The 19,400-nt window shown below is 43.4% G+C and overlaps 1 protein-coding gene across 1 annotated transcript; it reads right to left on the reverse strand.

The window, feature by feature from the left end:
- Positions 1 to 11,130: 11,130 nt before the first annotated feature.
- On the reverse strand, positions 11,131 to 14,363 carry LOC121806755 (tryptophan synthase beta chain 1). Its single transcript, XM_042206891.1, has 5 exons — positions 13,948 to 14,363; positions 12,790 to 13,146; positions 11,865 to 12,307; positions 11,686 to 11,780; positions 11,131 to 11,560 (listed from the first exon to the last, which is right to left on the reverse strand). Exons 1-5 carry the CDS (start codon positions 14,266 to 14,268, stop codon positions 11,385 to 11,387), a joined length of 1,392 nt encoding a protein of 463 aa, XP_042062825.1. The 5' UTR covers positions 14,269 to 14,363; the 3' UTR covers positions 11,131 to 11,384.
- Positions 14,364 to 19,400: the final 5,037 nt, after the last annotated feature.

The raw sequence follows: 19,400 nt of genomic DNA on the forward strand, positions 1-19,400 counted from the left end.
TGACTTATTTGTCTCTTTTGGGATATACTATATTAAATTGTGAGTTTTACTTTCTCTGACAATATTAGAAATTCTACAAAACATGTATTCTGATTTTGCTACATGTGTCAAGTTAAGTCGCCCATGAATCCCACTTTAAGACTTTAAATTAGATCAACAACGAAGGATTGAGTCACTTAAAGATAAAATTATGTTTTCACAATTTTAAAATCTATTTTCTAAAATTAAATAGAATTACAATTTTATAATGACACATGCTTAAATCGGATTATTGAATTAGTAAAGGTTACTTATACTTTATGGAATATATAATAGTTCACATTAGAGAAGTAAATTTCACATAATACATAAATTTGTCAATCTAACAGAGTTCGATGTATGACAATTGATTTTGTACTTTTTATTGCTTTCAGTGTATATTTGTTAGGTTTAAATTTATTTTAATGATTTTAAGCTGGAACTGTGAAGGGGCAAAGAGTGCCCTCTTCACTGGTGCTTTAAAAACGCTGATCAGAATGCGCAATCTGCACGTTATTGCTTTATTTGAGCCGCGTATTAGTGGGATTCAAGCAGATAGGACTATTAGGAGGATTGGATTACCTAACTCTTATCGAGAGGAAGCGAATGGATTTTCTGGAGGTATTTGGCTATTGTGGGATGATCATTGGCACATTGAGATTCTGGAAACAACCTCTCAGTATATCCATTGTCGCATATGGGTATGAATTTCTTATTTTCAGCGGTCTATGGGCATCCAACTCCTGCTTTACGTAATAGGCTTTGGCATCAATTGAGAGGGCGTGCTTCCGTGGGTATTAATGGGGGATTTTAATGCTATAGCGCAAAACTCAGAGAAAGCGGCCGGGTCTGACAGGAATCTGTTACGATCTTACGCCGCGATCGACCTATCTTAGCTCGTCACTGCCGAACTCAGTGACTTCTTCGTGGTCGGACTATCTTAGCTCGTCACTGCCGAGCTCAGTGACCTCTTCTCGGTCTTCCTCTCTTAGTTCGGCGTTGCCGAACTCAGCGATAAAACGCAGATCTCAACACTTGAATGATCAATAGAATGGATTGCATTAACAATGATAATGTTCTACAATCGAAATAGAAGCAAAGAGGAGCTCTCGATCCACGATCGGAGCTTAACAAACATACAACTCACAATATTCACGACAAACCAAAAGAGAGCGGCTACGGCTATATTTATACTCTGCCTCTTAGCTCATCTTCACTTCACTTCTCCTCCGCATGAGCTGTCATCCCCGTACCTCCTTCTCATTGGTCAGCAACACGTCACTGCCTCCTTCCTATTGGTCCATGCCAGTTCATTACTAATGCCACGTCACTAACTACACAATATTGCATGTGTGTCTCGTGCTCACGTTGCATGCATGAGCTACTTATAGTATTTATAGTAATGCATGCAACAATACCCCCTTCTTAGGGTTCCTTGTCCTTAAGGAACCAGGGAAATCGAGCCTGAATTACATCAGCGAACTCCCAGGAAGCATCGGCCGGTGACTTCCCTTCCCAATGGATGAGCCACTTGGTTACTGCACGATTCTGTCTTTTTACCATTTTCCTATCCAAAATGGCTTGAGGAATGGCATCATTTATATATGACACATCCGGTAATTCAATGATAGGGCCGGATGGTGGAGAAGCCGGCTTTAATAGCGAAACATGGAACACGTTGTGGATTGTGGCCGAAGATGGTAAATTGAGCTTGTATGCCACTGCACCAATTCTATCTAGAACCTGATAAGGCCCAAAGTACTTAGGCTCGAATTTGTGATGCTTTCCTCTGACAGATTTCTGCTTATACTCCCTCAGCTTCAACCAAACCCATTCTCCTATTTCAAACTCTTTATCAGTTCGATGTTGATCCACTTGCCTCTTCATTCGGTCAGCCGTTTTCTGAATATTTCTCTTGAGTATAGCAAGCATATCTTCTCTGTCTCTCAAAGCTAAATCCACTGCCTCAACATTTGAGTCACCTGGCAGATAGGGTACATGCAGGGGGGGTTCAAACCCATACAGTGCTTCAAAAGGAGTCATTTGAATACTAGAATGATAGGTAGTGTTGTACCAATATTCGGCTAACCCCAACCATTGTGACCAAGTATGTGGCTTTTCACCCATGGCACACCGCAGATAGCATTGCAAGCTTTTATTTACTATCTCGGTTTGTCCATCAGTTTCTGGATGATAGGCCGTGGAGTAGAGCAGCTCAACACCCAATAAACTCATAAATTCCTTCCAGAAACTCCCCACAAAAATAGCCCCCCTATCACTCACAATCTTCATAGGCATTCCATGGAGCTTAAAAACTGAATCCATGAATATCTCAGCCACTTTCTTTGCTGTGAAGGGATGAGATAGGGCCATAAAATGTGCATATTTACTCAACCTATCAACCACCACAAATATAGTATCATAGCCTTGAGAACTTGGTAAAGCTTCAATAAAATCCATTGAAATATCTGTAAAGATTGCAGCAGGTATGGGAAGCGGTTGTAGTAAACCAGCTGGGGAAGTGTTACTTGGTTTATATCTCTGGCAAGTGATACACATTCTGACAAATTCCTTAACATCCTTCCTCAATTTTGGCCAATACACTATAGCAGATATTCTCTTGAAGGTTCCCAATACTCCAGAATGGCCAGCCAAAGCAGATCCATGGAAGATGGACAAAATCTGAGCCTTTAAATTCAAGTCATTTCCCACCATCAGCTTCCCTTTTCTTCTTAGCTCTTCATTGATCCAAGTGAATTTGGGATGGAGATCTGTATTCTGCTGTTTCTCTTTTATCAACTTCTGTATCAGAGGATCCTTTTTCCATGAATCCTTAATCTTTGCAATTAACTCCAGAGGAATTACAAGGGAAGTCAGTGCATAGGTCATCACCTCAGGTACCCTGGATAATGCATCAGCTGCTGAATTCTCACTGCCCTTTCTATATCTGATCTCATACTCAAATTGCATTAGCTTAGTCATCCAAGCTTGTTGAGTAGGAGTAGTCAGTTTTTGCTCTATCAAGTACTTAAGACTTTGATGATCAGTTAAGATAACAAACTTCTTGCTCTGTAAGTAGTGACACCATTTCTTGATAGCCATCAAAATGGCTAACAATTCCTTTTCATACACTGATAAATTCTGATATTTAGGAGATAGAGACTTGCTGATGAAGGCTATAGGATGCTTATCTTGCATCAACACAGCTCCAATCCCAATCCCGGATGCATCAGTCTCCACTATAAACTCTTTAGAAAAATCAGGCAAGGCTAGCACAGGAGCAGTAATCATGGCTGATTTAAGTTTCTCAAAGGCTTCTTGTGCCTCCGGGGTCCATGTGAATAAGTTTCCCTTGATCACATCAATCAGTGGCCTAGATATCACTCCATAATTATGCACAAACCTTCTGTAATATCCAGTTAACCCCAAGAAGCTTCTCACCTGCTTGACATTTTTAGGTTGAGGCCACTGCTTAACTGCCTCTATCTTTCCTTCATCAGTGGAGACCCCCTTATCAGATATAACATGGCCCAGATATTCTACTTTTCTACACCCAAAAGTGCATTTACTTCTTTTAGCTAGCAAGCTATTCTTTCTCATCAGTTCCATAACCAACCTTAGATGATGTTCATGATCTTCTTGGCTGTTACTGTAAATGAGGATATCATCAAAGAAAACCAATATGAATCTTCTCAAGTAACCTCTAAAGATGGTATTCATCAAGTTTTGGAAGGTAGCTGGAGCATTTGTCAAGCCAAATGGCATGACTAGAAACTCATAATGCCCTGAGTGAGTCCTGAAAGCAGTCTTATAGATATCCTCAGGCTTCATTCTCACTTGCCAATAGCCGGATCTGAGATCTATTTTAGAAAACCAGGCTGCTCTTCCCAACTCATCCAACAGCTCTTCTATCACTGGTATGGGATATTTATCTTTAACAGTTATAGCATTTAGAGCTCTATAATCCACACACATCCTCCATGTGGAATCTTTCTTCTTAACTAACACAATAGAGCTTGCAAAAGGGCTCTCACTATGCCTTATAACTCCAGCCTTCAACATTTCATCAATCATAGTCTCAATTACATCCTTTTGATGTGCAGCATATTTATAAGGCCTCATGTTTACTGCATCAGCACCATCTTTCAATATTATTTTGTGATCATGCTCTCTCTGAGGAGGCAATGTTCTAGGCTCCTCAAATATTTCAGTATACTCTTCAAGAATCAATTGTAGGCTTGGCCAAATCTCTTCCACACTGAGCTCGTAGCAACAGCTTAAATCAATCTCAACCTCTGGTATCCACTGATTCAGTTTCCTTCCATTCACATCTTCCTCTCCTGGATTCAGTATATGTAGGAAATTTAATTGTTCAGCTTTTGGTGACCATCTCTCCCCTTGCAGCTTCACTTCTTCACCATTAATTTTGAAAACCATACTGAGATTATTGAAATTCCACTGAATCTCACCCAAGGTAGACAACCATTCTCCCCCCAAAATGAGATCATAAGTTTCTAAGGTTATGAGATAAACTTCTGCTTGAAACTGAGATCCTTGCATCTCCCACTCCAATCTGCTACACTTCTGATTACACTGTAGGATTTGCCCATTTGCCACTTCCACAGCTTTTGAAGTAACAGGAAGCAGCTTGCAATTAAGTTTCTGTGCTACTTTAGCACTTAAAAAATTATGAGTGCTGCCAGTGTCTATCAAGATTCTTATGATCTTCTTCTGACATCTGCCCTTAATCCTCATTACTTGAGGCCCTTCCTTTCCCCAGACCGCATGTAATGAGAGCTGTAACTCAGATATCTCCTCTACTTCTTCTTCATCAGTTTTCTCTTCTACCTCACCATTCTCTACTTCTCCTACTTCCAGTAACTGAACCACATAAGATCTCCTTTTGCTGCACTGGTGGTTTGGGGTAAACTTCTCAGTGCACCAAAAGCATTCTTTTCTTGCTCTCTTCTCATCCATTTCCTTAGGAGTTAAGTTTGTGCTAGCTCTCACTCCTCCAAACTTGTTACTCTCTTTGTTACCTCCACTCCAATTACTCACGGTTCCAACCTTATTAGTAGCAGTTACAGACATAGGCTTGCTACTGGAGTAGTAGCTACTGTTAGCTTGCACATGGTTTTGATTAACCTTAGCCTTAACACCTAAAGCTCTAACAGTAAGCTCTTGCAATTTAGCTAGAGAGTAAGCTTCAGACAATGCCTTAGGTCTAAACATACGCACAGGCATTTGCAATTCATCAATTAGACCAGATAAAAAGAAGCTCAATGCTTGATCCTCTCTAATTCCAGCTCTAGGATATAATTCATCAAACTTATCCATGTAATCTTGTAGCGTACCTTTTTGTTTGAGGTTCCTGAGATCAGCCAATGGATCCTCATATGCGTGAGCACCAAAGCGAGCAGCTAGGGAGGAGCTATAACACGGCCAGTCAGCGTATGCCATATTTCCATGTAAGCTCTCAAAACCTCGATGCCACAGCAATGCCTTCCCTTCCAAATGGATCGCAGCTACTCTAACCTTCTCTTCCTCTGGCACTTTGGCTACTTGGAAGAAGTATTCAGCTCCCATCATCCACCCTTCAAAACCGTCACCATCAAACTTAGGAAATTCATACCGCGTTGATCTTCCCCAATCGGTTCCATTTTCATACCGATTTCCTCCCCTACTACCCTCGCCAGTTTCCATTTCCTTATATTTCTGATTTTGCAAGTTAATCGCCGCAATTGATTGCGTCAATTCCAGAATTTTGCGTTCATGCTCTTCTCGCATCTCATGCATTCTCTGCTCCATCATCTCCATCATCTTCTTCTCCATTTCTGCTCCTCGAGTCACCGTTCCGACGTCCGGAGATCGATTGCTCTGATACCAATTGTTACGATCTTACGCCGCGATCGACCTATCTTAGCTCGTCACTGCCGAACTCAGTGACTTCTTCGTGGTCGGACTATCTTAGCTCGTCACTGCCGAGCTCAGTGACCTCTTCTCGGTCTTCCTCTCTTAGTTCGGCGTTGCCGAACTCAGCGATAAAACGCAGATCTCAACACTTGAATGATCAATAGAATGGATTGCATTAACAATGATAATGTTCTACAATCGAAATAGAAGCAAAGAGGAGCTCTCGATCCACGATCGGAGCTTAACAAACATACAACTCACAATATTCACGACAAACCAAAAGAGAGCGGCTACGGCTATATTTATACTCTGCCTCTTAGCTCATCTTCACTTCACTTCTCCTCCGCATGAGCTGTCATCCCCGTACCTCCTTCTCATTGGTCAGCAACACGTCACTGCCTCCTTCCTATTGGTCCATGCCAGTTCATTACTAATGCCACGTCACTAACTACACAATATTGCATGTGTGTCTCGTGCTCACGTTGCATGCATGAGCTACTTATAGTATTTATAGTAATGCATGCAACAGAATCAGCAGTTTGTTCGATGGATTCATACATCGAGGCTTGTCGATCTTGGATTTCTGGGTCCAAAATTCACATGGAAGTAAGGTAGTCTTTATCAGAGGTTTTTGCAGCTCAGACTTGAGAGTGGCCTTCCCAGAGGCGTCAGTGACTCATCTTGCTCGATATCAGTCGGATCACCGTCCGCTACTATTGAAGCTTTGTAGTTATTCACCAACTATGCACTCAAGACCATTTCATTTTATCCGAGCATGGATGTCTTATACGCATTATGATGAGTTTGTTAGGTCTTCTTGGTTAGGAGATCAAAGAATTATGGATTCCATTACAGAGTTTACGAAAAAAGTTTAAGTGTGGAACAAAGAGGTCTTTGGGAATATTTTTTTTTCAGAAAAGAAAACTTTATGCTCGTATTGCAGGGATACAAAAGGCTTTGGAGAATTAGGGGTCCCCTCATTTAAAGGCCCTTGAGGTAGAATTGGAGCAGGAATTGGATGTAGTTCTACTACGCAAAGAATCGTTATGGCATCAGAAATCTCGTGGTGACTGGATCTAGTTGGGGGACCGTAATACTTCTTTCTTTCATTTAAGCACTGTCCAAAGAAGAAAGCGAAGTCGGATAGAATTACTCCAGAATGAAAATGGAGATTGGGTGAGTGACCAAAGCTTATTGCAAAAAAATGGCTATTTCCTTCTATGAGGAGCTATACAGGGCGACAGCTTTTCACAGGCCTTTGTATATGCATCGAGATTGTTTTCCCTCCATTGACCAAGGCATAGCAGAGAGAACTAGTTTACCTTTCAGACCCAGTGATGTCAAGGATGCTCTTTTTGCTATGAAGTCTTGGAAAGCCCCGGGAGTGGATGGGTTTCAAGCAGGTTTCTACCAGAGGCATTGGGAGACAGTTGGAAAAGATATTTGTGCTGAGGCTCTAGGCATTCTAAAGGGAGAATTGTTGGATGATAGACTTAATAGAACTAAGATTTGCCTCATTCCGAAAGTGGAAGCTCCAAATACTTTGACTAAGTTTCGCCCCATAGCTTTGTGTAGCGTGATCTTTAAGCTGGCAACAAAGACAATTGCTAATAGACTGAAGCAGCTCATGCCTCTGATTATTGGCCCAGCTCAATCTAGTTTTGTGGTTGGTTGACACATTTCTGATAATATTGTAATTGCACAAGAGGCTATTCATTCTATGAGGAATAAGTCTGGTAGAACAGGTATGATGGCTCTAAAGGTGGACCTTGAAAAAGCCTACGATCGGGTCAGCTGGGCTTTTCTCTTTGATACTCTAAATGAAGCTAAGTTGCCTGCAACTCTTGTGGATGTGATTATGAAGTGTGTCTCCACTAGTTCAATGCAGCTGCTTTGGAATGGGAACTTAATAGAGTCATTCAAGCCATCTAGAGGACTTAGACAAGGGTGTCCGCTACCTCTCACCCTATTTATTTATGCTTTGTATGGAGAGATTAGCTCATGAGATTGAGCATGCAGCAAGAGTGGGAGAGTGGAATCCATTTATGTTTGGTAAGAATGGACCATCCCTAACACATCTCTTCTTTGCAGACGATCTTTTACTTTTTGGACAGGCTGATGTTAGAACGGCTGAGGCCTTCTCGAATGTACTAGATGAGTTTTGTGGAAGTTCAGGGATAAAGGTTAGTACTGCAAAGACAAGCTTGTTTTTTTCTAAGAACGTCGACATTGAAAAACGTAGAATTTTTAAAAATCTGCTTGGAGTGCCGATAGTTATTGATTTAGGGTAGTACCTTGGTGTTCCTCTCCTGCACCGGAAAGTTTTTTTTAAAAAAATAAACTCCTATATAAGGGAGGAAATTACAAATAAACTCATATACTATAGATATAGATAGGAGGAAATTACAACTGAGATGCTCGAACTTGGCACCTCAAGCAATAATGGCTAAGCTCCTTGCCGCTAGGACAAAGGTTTTGGACCTCCTGCACCGGAAAGTTAGCAAGCTCACATATGCTCATATTTTAGATAAGATGAAGGTGAAGATAGCAAACTGGAATACTGCGCAACTTTCATTGGCTGGAAGAATCACTCTGACATAAGCAGTATTAAGCACTATGCCGCTATATGCGATGCAAACTTCCAAGCTGCCTGTGGGTGTGTGTGCTCAGATGGGAAAGAAAATTAGAGGATTTATATGGGGGAGTGATAGGAGCAGCCAACGATTGAGTAAGGTCGCATGGAGCAAGGTGTCGCGACCTAAGGATGAGGATGGTCTTGGCCTTCGAAAGTTAAGCCTAGTTAATTTTGCCTTTGGAATGAAAGCGTGTTGGGAGATATTCAAACAACCAATGTCATTATGGGCAACTCTGTTATGCTCTAAATATAAGTTTGATCCACTTTTGGGATTTGATCCTATTGCTCCAGCTTCTTGTACACCCTTTTGGAGATTAATTTGCAGCTCTTGGGATACTATGCGTAGGAATTTGGTTTGGGCGTTAGGCACGGGGAGCAGTGTTCAAATTTGGGCCCAGGCCCGGCTCGTTAGAGAAATGGAACGGGCTCGGGCTGGGCTTGTTGAGTGTAACGGGCTCTATTTGGGCCTATTTGTAAACCCAGGACAGGCCCAGGACCAGTCCCGCCAGCAGCCCAGGCCCAGGCCCAGTCCAGCCCGAGCCCAGGCCCAGCCCAGCTTCAACCCACTCCTATAAATACATGTAATTGTATTCCCTATGGAAACTCTAGCTTAGTTTTGCTGCATCGGAAAAACATACATACATAGAAATATTCCCTAAGAAAATACATCGTTTACACCGGAAAATGGGAATCCATACAGCAATTGAAAAGAATTAACTACATACATTAAGAAATCAGCGAATGTATTAAACGGAGTAAGGCTGGGGCAACCCTGTTAGTCCAATTTATAAATATAGTGATCGCAATTGAGAAAGAGATATGGAGAGGAACGGACTGTGGCAGGCGCGATGTAAGAGAGACGAGACATCAAACCAGACGGTGTCCTTTCCGGAAGGGATGGAAGAGCTTAACAGTGCTTTCGCGTCCCCTCCTCCGTCGGCTTCAGCCATAATCAAACTCATCCCTTTTCAGTATCCCGTTTCGTGAGTTCGTGTGCGTGTGATAAAGAGAGTGGAAGAGAGATTCTAACTCAGACCGGCCCAACCCAGCTCGGCCCGGCCCAGCTCGGCCCACTGACCAAGTGGGTCTGGGCTGGGCTGGGTTGAGATATATGAAAATAAGCCCGGCCCGGCACAGCTCGTTTCAGACCCTGGTCCTGGGCCGAGCTGGGCCTCAACACCCTCGGGCCTCGTCGGGCCTGGGCCGAGCTGGGCTAGCCCGGCCCAGTTGACAACTCTATATCCAACGTATACCTGATCACTTGTTGTATAGGACAGTGAATTTTTTTGTTGAAGATTCATCTTGGGCATGGTCTAAATTCAGTTACTTGTTGCCTGAATTGGTGCTTGATCTGATAGCTGCTATTATGCCGCCGGGAGCAGAGCATGAGAGACGAAGTATTTTGGGGTCTTTCATCATCTGGGATGTTTTCTATCAAATCTGCTTATGACGTTCTGGTGGAAGGACAGAGGTCACAGAGCTTGTTACCATGGAAGAGAATTTGGAGCTGGTAAGGGTCACAAAGGATTAAAACTTTTTTTTGGCTGCTCCTGAATAATGGGGTCCTAACAAATGCGGATAGAGCAAGAAGACATATTTCTCCGTCAGCTATGTGTAGCATGTGTGGTTGTGAAGAGGAGACTACTCTACATATGCTACGCGATTGCATCCACCCAAAAAGGATATGGGAAGGACTGATGGGATATGGAGGACAGGTTGGGTTTTTTGATATGGCCTTAAATTTGACGGATTGGATTATTCAAAATATCAGCTCAAAAATCTTGTTAGGAAGTGGAGTCAAATGGTGCACGGTATATGGAGTAGGCTGCTAGCAAATTTGGAAAAGGCGATGTAGCTTCATCTTTAAAGGAGCGAGAATTAGCCCAATAGAGAGCATGACTCAGATTGTTAGTATAGCAAAGACGGTAGAAGAGGCTAAAATGGCAAACGATACAGCCACTGGAGTAGCTCGACTACCCACTTTTGTCCGTTGGTGGCCCCCTCTGCCGAATATCCTTAAGCTCAATACTGACGCATCGCTGGAGGGAGGATCAAGACATGCTTTTGGTGGTGGTCTCATCCGTGATACTAAAGGATCTTGGAGGTATGGTTTTGCTGCTAATATTGGAGTGTGTTCTATTTTTACTTCCGAAATTTGGTGCTTATTTCAAGGGCTACAATTGGCAAAGAATATGAGTATTCGAAAATTAGAGGTGGAGAGTGATAGTTTCACTGGTGTGTCTATGATTGTGGGGAACTTTGAAGTGACCATCAATTGCAGATCTATAGTACGGAAGGTGCAGAGTTTGTTACATGAGTTTGACTCAGTGGTGCTCCGTCACGTGTAAAGGGAAGGAAATTTCGCTGCTGACTTTCTGTCACATTACGCATACAACTTTCATAAAGGTGTCCATGTTTTAGAGTCTCCTCCTTCGGGTCTTAGTATTTGGTTGATGCATGATAAATTATGTGTTTATTACGTTCGTTAGTGTGTAATCGGGCTTTGCTCGCTTTTCTTACCAAAAATAAATCAACACTTATACTTAGTCTAGTGATAAATATGCTTTTTGTAAAATCTAAAGGTTGTTGGTTCAAGGTAGAGAACAATTGTTTACATATTTCATCATCATGAAACGAGGCACTTCAACTTTAATATACTGAACAACTTAATGCAAAGTAAGAGAGAATAAGCGGAGAGCTGTATTTATTATAGGTAACATGATAATTTTGATATGGCAGCAAAAATATCTCTATAAAGAGTTTCATCTGAAAAAGATGTAGTCTTTAAAGAGAAATTGACTTCAGAATGGCAGTTGGCTCAAAGCTTCAAATAGTTGATGGCTGTATGGACATCCTTATCTCCTCTCCCACTGCAGTTGAGCACGACTTTAGTTCCATCCGGCAGCGTTGGGCATAGCTTCTCCAGATACGCTAGTGCATGAGACGTCTCCAGTGCCGGGATAATGCCCTCTAGCCTCGACAATCTCTTAAACGCTGCATATACAAAGCAATTAAGGCCGGCTAAAAGATTAGGGGACGTAGGAGATGAAGGCAAAGACTCCTGTAAGAGGACATTGTGAGGACAAATAAACGTGGCAATTATCATGTCAATATGTTACCTTCTAATGCCTCCTCATCGGTGATGCTATGATACTCGGCCCGTCCCAGATCTTTGAGAAAGCTGTGCTCCGGTCCAACCCCAGGGTAGTCCAGCCTATATAACCATTAAGCAATGTTAGTCAAAATGTTTAACACTGAAATTCCATCTTTCTGACGATGCAATAAAGGAGGCTTCTACCCAGCACTGATAGAATGTGGCTCGATTATCTGTCCATCTTCATCTTGCAACAAGTAACTCATGGCTCCGTGCAGGACCCCGATCTCTCCTTTAGTCAAAGTGGCGGCATGCTTGCCGCTGTCTAAGCCAAAGCCAGCCGCCTCCACGCCAATCAGCCTGACGTCCTCATCCTCAACAAATTCGTGAAAGATTCCCATTGCATTTGAACCCCCACCAATACAAGCAACAATCACATCAGGTTTGCCACCCCATTTTTCCAAGGCCTGCTTCCTGGTTTCTTGGCCAATCACCTTATGGAACTCCCTCACCATCATGGGATATGGATGTGGCCCGGCCACAGATCCCAAGATGTAATGAGTAGTTTCCACATTGGTCACCCAATCTCGTATAGCTTCGGATGTGGCATCCTTCAGAGTTGCAGTCCCAGAATGAACTGCTCGAACCTACATCGTTAAATTAAGAAACTTCAAATTATGAGCTGATGCAAATAATCAACTGACAGGACCATAGATGAATCACACATGGTGGAGGTCTTCAATGGAACAAACGATCAAATTCTCGTATAATAAGATAGGCAGATTGATAGGAACTCTAAGATCAGCATGTCTTTAGAGGTTTATCAGTAATTTGACAGTTGCAAGCATCAAACCAATGCAAAAATCAACTTCTCACAATCCTCTAAAGCATCCTAGGGTATCAATGATTAATAAGTAAACAATTTCAAACTATCCACAAGATTTGAACATAATTTACTTGTAAATGCACATGATCTTGGCAATGGTCTTCCAGACCCAATCAAAGTCCACCTTTGCAGGTAAAACCTACATGAGGGTGAACGACACATAGATATCCCAAAAAAGCCTAATAACGTGAATAGGATAATTAAAATATTCAAGAACTATTAAAAGATCTCGGAGAAACAGACCTCAGCACCAAGAAGTCGCATTCTGAAGACATTAAGGGCCTGTCTCTCCATATCTTGAGCACCCATATAGATGATGCATTCCAAGCCAAATCGAGCACAAACAGTAGCAGTGGCAACACCATGCTGACCAGCTCCAGTTTCAGCAATGATGCGCTTCTTTCCGAGACGCTTAGCAAGCAAAGCCTGGGCAACAGCATTGTTGATCTTGTGGGCACCAGTATGATTTAGGTCTTCCCTTTTAAGATACACGTGAGGCCCTGTTCCATCATGGCGCTTGTAGTGCTGTGTGAGTCGTTCAGCAAAATAAAGAGGGCTTTCTCTTCCAACATAGTCTTTCAATATCCCATCAAGCTCTTTCTGCAATCAGTCCAACATTCATTCAATAACAAAGTACTGGAAAACTAACACAGCAGAAACACAAACTGTCAAATATTGGTTGTATGACTATGCAATTCACACTGGAGGGTCACTAATAATTGTCTGTTTCATGAGGAGGCTACTCAAGAGATTACTTATCACCACTACACCACAACTACTATGCATACATTTAACAGAATTATCATCACATAAAAAAGGAATTTCCTAGGAATGGCAAAACATGCTCGACTCGCAAAGAACAACCCCACTCCGCTCTGTGAAAGCCAAATTGAAGGAGATACAGGAATGGCTGATGCCGATGATGATGCCGATGCTGTAGCCTAGTCTATTACTTGCTCTAACTGAATCTATTTTAGATTTAGTTCAATCTGTTTTTGCTCAATATTAGTATATACCTAAGAGTTCCTCAGTCACTCGGTCTTTCTCTATCTCTCTCTCTCACACTAAGTCTGTTGATTTCTTTATTGGGACGTCTAATACTTTAATCGATTCTAGATCTTCTTGAATGACTAAGAAATTAGAAGCTATACAGCAGCAAGAGAACTGAGATAGATTACTCATTCACAAAATGGGGCATTTCTCGAACATATAAACACGGGAAATCATATACTCCATATTAGCATGCATTCCCTATATAAGCAATCAAACACATCAAATGAATATGAATTCACCCAAAACCCCATTGCAATTAAATCAAAACCTAACCTCAAGCATACAACATTTGCAATAAAAAAATCAATCTTCAATAGTTAAAAAAAAGAAAAGATTCTCAGCCAGAACCTGAAATTCATGGTCGGTGGCGAGGGAATTGAAGGCGGCCTCGAGCTCCGTGAGAGCAGCCATCAGCGTCTCGGGGACATACTTGCCGCCAAATCTCCCGAAGCGGCCGAAAGCATCAGGCCGCTGCAGCGCCTCCGCGTCGAGCTCCATGTCCACCACCGCCGTCGCCGCCATCTTGCAGGAAATTGGAGGGCTGCGGCGGGAAATGGAAGGGGCGAATTTGGCGAATTTGGGCGGATTGGAAGGGATGCGGAATGCGAGGTCGGATTGGGCGCTGGTGCGAGCTGTGGCGGCGGAGGATGAAGAAGCAGCGAAGGCCATGTTTGAAATGTGACCACTTGATATAGCTAAATGAGAAATTTGTGGTGTCGTGATTACGCCCGATAGCCAAACAGGGGAGATGGATTGCTTATTTATATCCCATGCCACCAACCACACTACTTTATTACATAGCTATCTTCTTTGCTTTTTTTCCAACTTTCTTTTCTATTTTTGAAATAGGGAAATTTGTCTTAAATGAACTTCATCTTCTTTTGAATCAAGTATAATATCTCTCATTATTTCAATAATATCTACAATTTTCAATTTTTTTAGTATCTTAACTAAAAATAACATAATCGTTGATTCTTACGTAGGAGTACTTATTTGGAAAAATGCTACCCGGTTCACGCTTAAACTAAATAAAATTTATTAATTCTTAAGTACTTATTTGTAAAATGCTATCGATCATATAAAATGCTATCGATCATTACATTAGGATGCCAATATTAGGATGTCACTATAGTTAGAGTGACAACGTATCACCAACCTCGTGCTACTATGTGGCACGCTATCCAGCAATATTAGGGGGCGTATCCAGCAATATCGTAGTAAGCATTTTAGATGGAATTCTATATATTGCATGATAGTTCTACGTGGATTGCAGTTTAGAGTGTTGAGTATTGCAAAATAACGGTATAAAAAGCAATTTGTCTATAATATACTGCAACTGAAACATTCTATGTCTATACTCAACAATCTACACTGCAATGCACATATTACTATCGTGCAATCTGTAAACGCATATTAAATTAATATTGTTGGATAAACTCCTAATATTACTATATAACGTGTCATGTGGCAACACGAGATGGGTGGTGCGTTGTCACTTTAAAAATTATTGTCTATCTTAATATATCCCTTAGAGCATCTCCAATGCACGGATGTCCCATTCGGACATCCACTAGGACTTCCCAAAAACTCATCCCACTGCCACGTCACTAGGACTTCTCATCCCACTGCCACGTCACTAGGACATCCCATTCACAATCCGCTATTCCCATCGCCCTTCCCACTAGGATTTCCCGCAATAAAAAATCACAATTATTTATAAACGTAACGGAATTATAATTTTGACACGGAATACGGGAAAATTGTGAATGCTTCATTAAAAAAAATTACATAAAAAAAAGAAAAAAAATTACATAATAAAAAAGAAAAAAAATTACATAATAAAAATAACATAATATGGGAAAATTTAGACTCGGCTCACTCCGCGTTGTCCTCGTCGCCCGTGCCGCCCTTGCCCTCGCCCGTGCCGCCCCCGTCGTCCCCGCCGCTAATCTCGGCGTCATCATCTCCAATGGGTGGCATCCCCAAATTGCGCCGACATCCATCGATGACATCCTTCAACATCCTTTTGTACACATGATCTGTCGTGCTATGCCTCCTATGCATGGTCCGGACCAAACTAGTCGTTATCTGCGCGCGGGCGAGACGATCGTACTCTTCTGGGGGAGCAGGGGCCTCCGATTGGACCTCGAACGACCCGCAACCGCTGCTGCTTCCCCTAGCCTTCCGCTGCGCAGCCTTTTGCCCAATCGGGCGACGACGCCGGCGGGAGTCTGATTGAGGTAGCGGGGACACTTCCTCGGCTTCCGGGAGCTCGTGCGAACCAGCACTGCTGCTGTATTCACCGGAAGCGTTGATCTTCGTCCGCTTCTGCCAGCCCGATTCGACACCCCCACAAAACTTTTGGGAATCCTTCACCACGAGATAGGCCTCCCACTGGTCGAAATCTTTGAACTTCAAGGATCTGTCGGGGTATTGCGCCAAGGCACGGTTCTTCACATCCTCCTCGGACATACCGCTGGTTGCCTGGCGGAGATTGTTTTGGTAGAGGCCGGCAAATCGACTAAGCTTAGGCCTCAACCGCTCCCACTGTTTCCGGCATTGTTCGGGCACGCGACACTTCGCCCTAGCCGGTTTGTGTGTGAGGTAGGCTTCAGCGACGTGATGCCACAGTCTGTCAATATGCTGGTTAGCACCGACATAGGGATCCTCGACTATTGAAACCCAAGCCTTCGAAAGCGCGACGTTTTCCCACACGCTCCAGACCGTCCTCTTTCCCGTCTCCTCATCATCCTCCTCCTCAGCCACCGTTCGCGAGGAAGAGCCCGTGGCTTTCCCCTTGCCCTTGCCCCTGCCCCTTGCCGCTGTCCCCACATCATCGGGAGTCTCCCTGACTGGAGATAACCCCAACTCCTCAAAAGAGAAAGTATCCACGCCGGTGAACTGAGTCTCCGGAACAAAATTGGAGGGGGTATCAGTAGACAACATATCGATAACCGGCCGATAGACATCGTCCGCTAGTGGTTCAGGGCCCCTGCCACCCCCTCCCCCAGGCATGGTCTGCATCATCCCCGGCATCATCCCACCCATCCCCATCATATTTGGGGTCATGCCCCCCATCCCCGCTGCCCTGGGCATCATACCACTCATCTCACCCATCCAATTGTACATATTGCAGTAAGGAGACATCATACCACTCATCCCACCCATCCCACCCATACCACCCATCCTACCCATCCCCGATATTGCCGGAACTGTTGTCGCATTTCCGCTAGAGTTTCCCTCTAGTTCGGCGGGAAACGTCGGAGTCTGCGACTCGCTCGTGGCGGGGGAGTTCCTGTCGTTCTCCATTAAGTAGAAATGAAATTTGTAGTAAAAGAAGAGAGAAACTTGTTAACACAAGTGGTGCGAATGAAATGAAGTTCAACGAGCCGTATATATAGAGTTTTAAAAAAAATTAAATTAAATACCGGATGTCCGACCCGGACGTCCGACCCACGCCACAATGGCGGACGTCCGAGGACATCCGACGTCCTTACGGGATGTCCGTATCCGAGTTGAAACGCCACAATGGCGGACGTCCCGGTCGCCCGTCGCGGATGTCCGACCGGACGTCCGCCATTGGAGATGCTCTTAGATGTACATTTATAACTTTGTGTATGGTATAATTAAGACATTCCATACCGTATGGAATATGACTTGGATGTCTAATCAATAATATTTTTGACAAATAAATTCATAATGATCACCTACATATAAAAATTATATAATTATATAATGTAAAATTAAATATATTCATTATTTTAAAACATGGAAACTTTAAATTGGTGATCTTCATATACTAATAAACTATTATTCATTGTAACTTTTGTATCCACATTAATTAATTTCATTTTATTGTATTTCAAGCTATATACATATAGTATTATTAAGGCCATCCACAACGTTGTTGCTATATTGTTCCTTAACCGTTCCTTAAACTACTATTTGCGGGCCCCACTGTACTTTTTTACTCCATTCCTTAACTAAGGATCGGAACCTGCAACCCTCCATTCCTTATCCGTTTCTTAATCGTTCCTTAAATTACTATTCATTCAATTTCATTTTTTATTTTTATTTCCAACTCAATTCAATTAAAACAAACACACTTCATTAAAAAATACACAACATATAAAAAAATTACAACTTAAAATTCTAAAAAATAAAAAACACACAATTAAAATCCTAAAAAATTAAACATTGCATAATTTAAAATACAAATTTAAAAAAAATAAAAAAACTACTTCGCCGGCAAATCATCCCCCGAAGGCGGTCGAGGTGGAGGGGGAGTCGGAAGGCCAAGTTGTGGTGCCATATGCAGAATTCCGTTCCACCAGGCCGCGTATTGGGAGGGTGAGAAACGGGAAGTGTCCGCCATTGTGGCGGTCATGTACACTGCCATAAGGGTGTTCGAGCCTCCCCCCGAGACCGCCTGGCTTGATTCGCCTCGGCGCTTCCTCGCTCTAGCCGCCTTCGTCCCTTGCGGCCGACGGCGCCCACGGCTGGATCCCCCGTCATCGCCGGCCGTACCCGCAAACTCCTGCGGTGCACCCTCTTGTCCGCCGTTGCCATCACCGGTGTCACCATACGAGTATTGGCCACTCGCCGTGTGCTTCGTGCGCTTTGAGGTTGAGCCCGAGCTGGAGCGGACACCGTCGGCCCACCTTTCCTCTTCCTTGACTATCTGTCAAATATCAACATATTTGAATTGTTTATCGGTGTCCTGGTTGTAGACGCGCAAAGCCGCCCTCAGAATGTCGGCTTCCGAAGCTCCGCTTTGGTAGTGCGCTGCTTCGGTCTAGTAGATGCCGCAGAATTTTTTGACCTCTTTGTTGACTCGGCCAAAGTGAGAGTGGAGCATCTTATATGTGCGCTTCTGGGACCCTTTAGGCTTAATCTGGTGGTAGATCTCGGTGACCTTTTCCCAAAAGCACTTGTTGGATTGTTGATTCCCGACGATCGGATCGTACGAGACGGTGATCCAGGCGTTGTACACCGCCATCGTTTCGTTGTTGTTGTACGGATGCCGGCCTAGATCCTCCTCTTCCTCCTCCTCCTCCTCCCCCGCCTCCGACTCCGCCCTGGAGCTTCGCCCGCCTCGGCGGAGGGACGAGCGTATGCATCCACGTCAAAAGTGGGTCGTTGGTACCCACCCGGCGTCTCCGAACCCTGGATGCCCGGCGTCGACGAACCGGAACCACCCAGTGTGTTGTACATGGTCTACCAATCGTTAAACGTGTTGAGATCCCACCCGCCGGAGTTGCCGTCGCCGGACATTTTGTGATGAGATGTTAGATGAAAATTGGAGATGAAATGAAGTTGATTTAGGAAGAATAGATGTGTAGTTGTGTGTGAAATGGGGATGAATTAGGAGTATTTATAGAGTAAAAAAAAAAAAGGAAAAACGGATATATAAACGGTAATATATTACCGTTTACTAATTTTTATTATTTTTTAAAATTCAAATTAAAAAAAAAAGATTTATTGCCTTAGCACGTGATGACGCCCACTCGCCGGCCGGCGAGTGGGCGTCACGCACGACGCAGGGGCGCGCCACATCGCCAAGGCGCGTGGCGTGAGAGCTAGTGCCGCGTCTCGCAGGCACGGGTTACGCGACGAGATGGGGACGGTTCGGCGACGGGACGGTGCTCCGCAACGCGTCGCGCGAGCGTTTCGTACCGGAACGAAACGCGGAACGGTTCCGCGCCGCGTTGCGGATGCTCTAATAGCACTAAAATATTAACGGCGTGTTGGTGTTTCTTAAATGGGCAAAATTGGGACAAAACTGAGCATTAATGTCAGTT

The sequence above is a fragment of the Salvia splendens genome, chromosome 6 (assembly GCF_004379255.2).
Source record: "Salvia splendens isolate huo1 chromosome 6, SspV2, whole genome shotgun sequence".
Lineage (NCBI taxonomy): Eukaryota > Viridiplantae > Streptophyta > Magnoliopsida > Lamiales > Lamiaceae > Salvia > Salvia splendens.

Bases quoted from the DNA above. Each gene is read 5' to 3' on its own strand.
- LOC121806755 (XM_042206891.1), bottom strand. From the start codon at position 14,268: ATGGCCTTCGCTGCTTCTTCATCCTCCGCCGCCACAGCTCGCACCAGC. The intron at 13,147-13,947 runs GTTCTGGCTGAG...GACTGATTGCAG, and splicing joins CCACCGACCATGAATTTCAG to AAAGAGCTTGATGGGATATT. The intron at 11,561-11,685 runs GTAACATATTGA...TTGTATATGCAG, and splicing joins CGATGAGGAGGCATTAGAAG to CGTTTAAGAGATTGTCGAGG.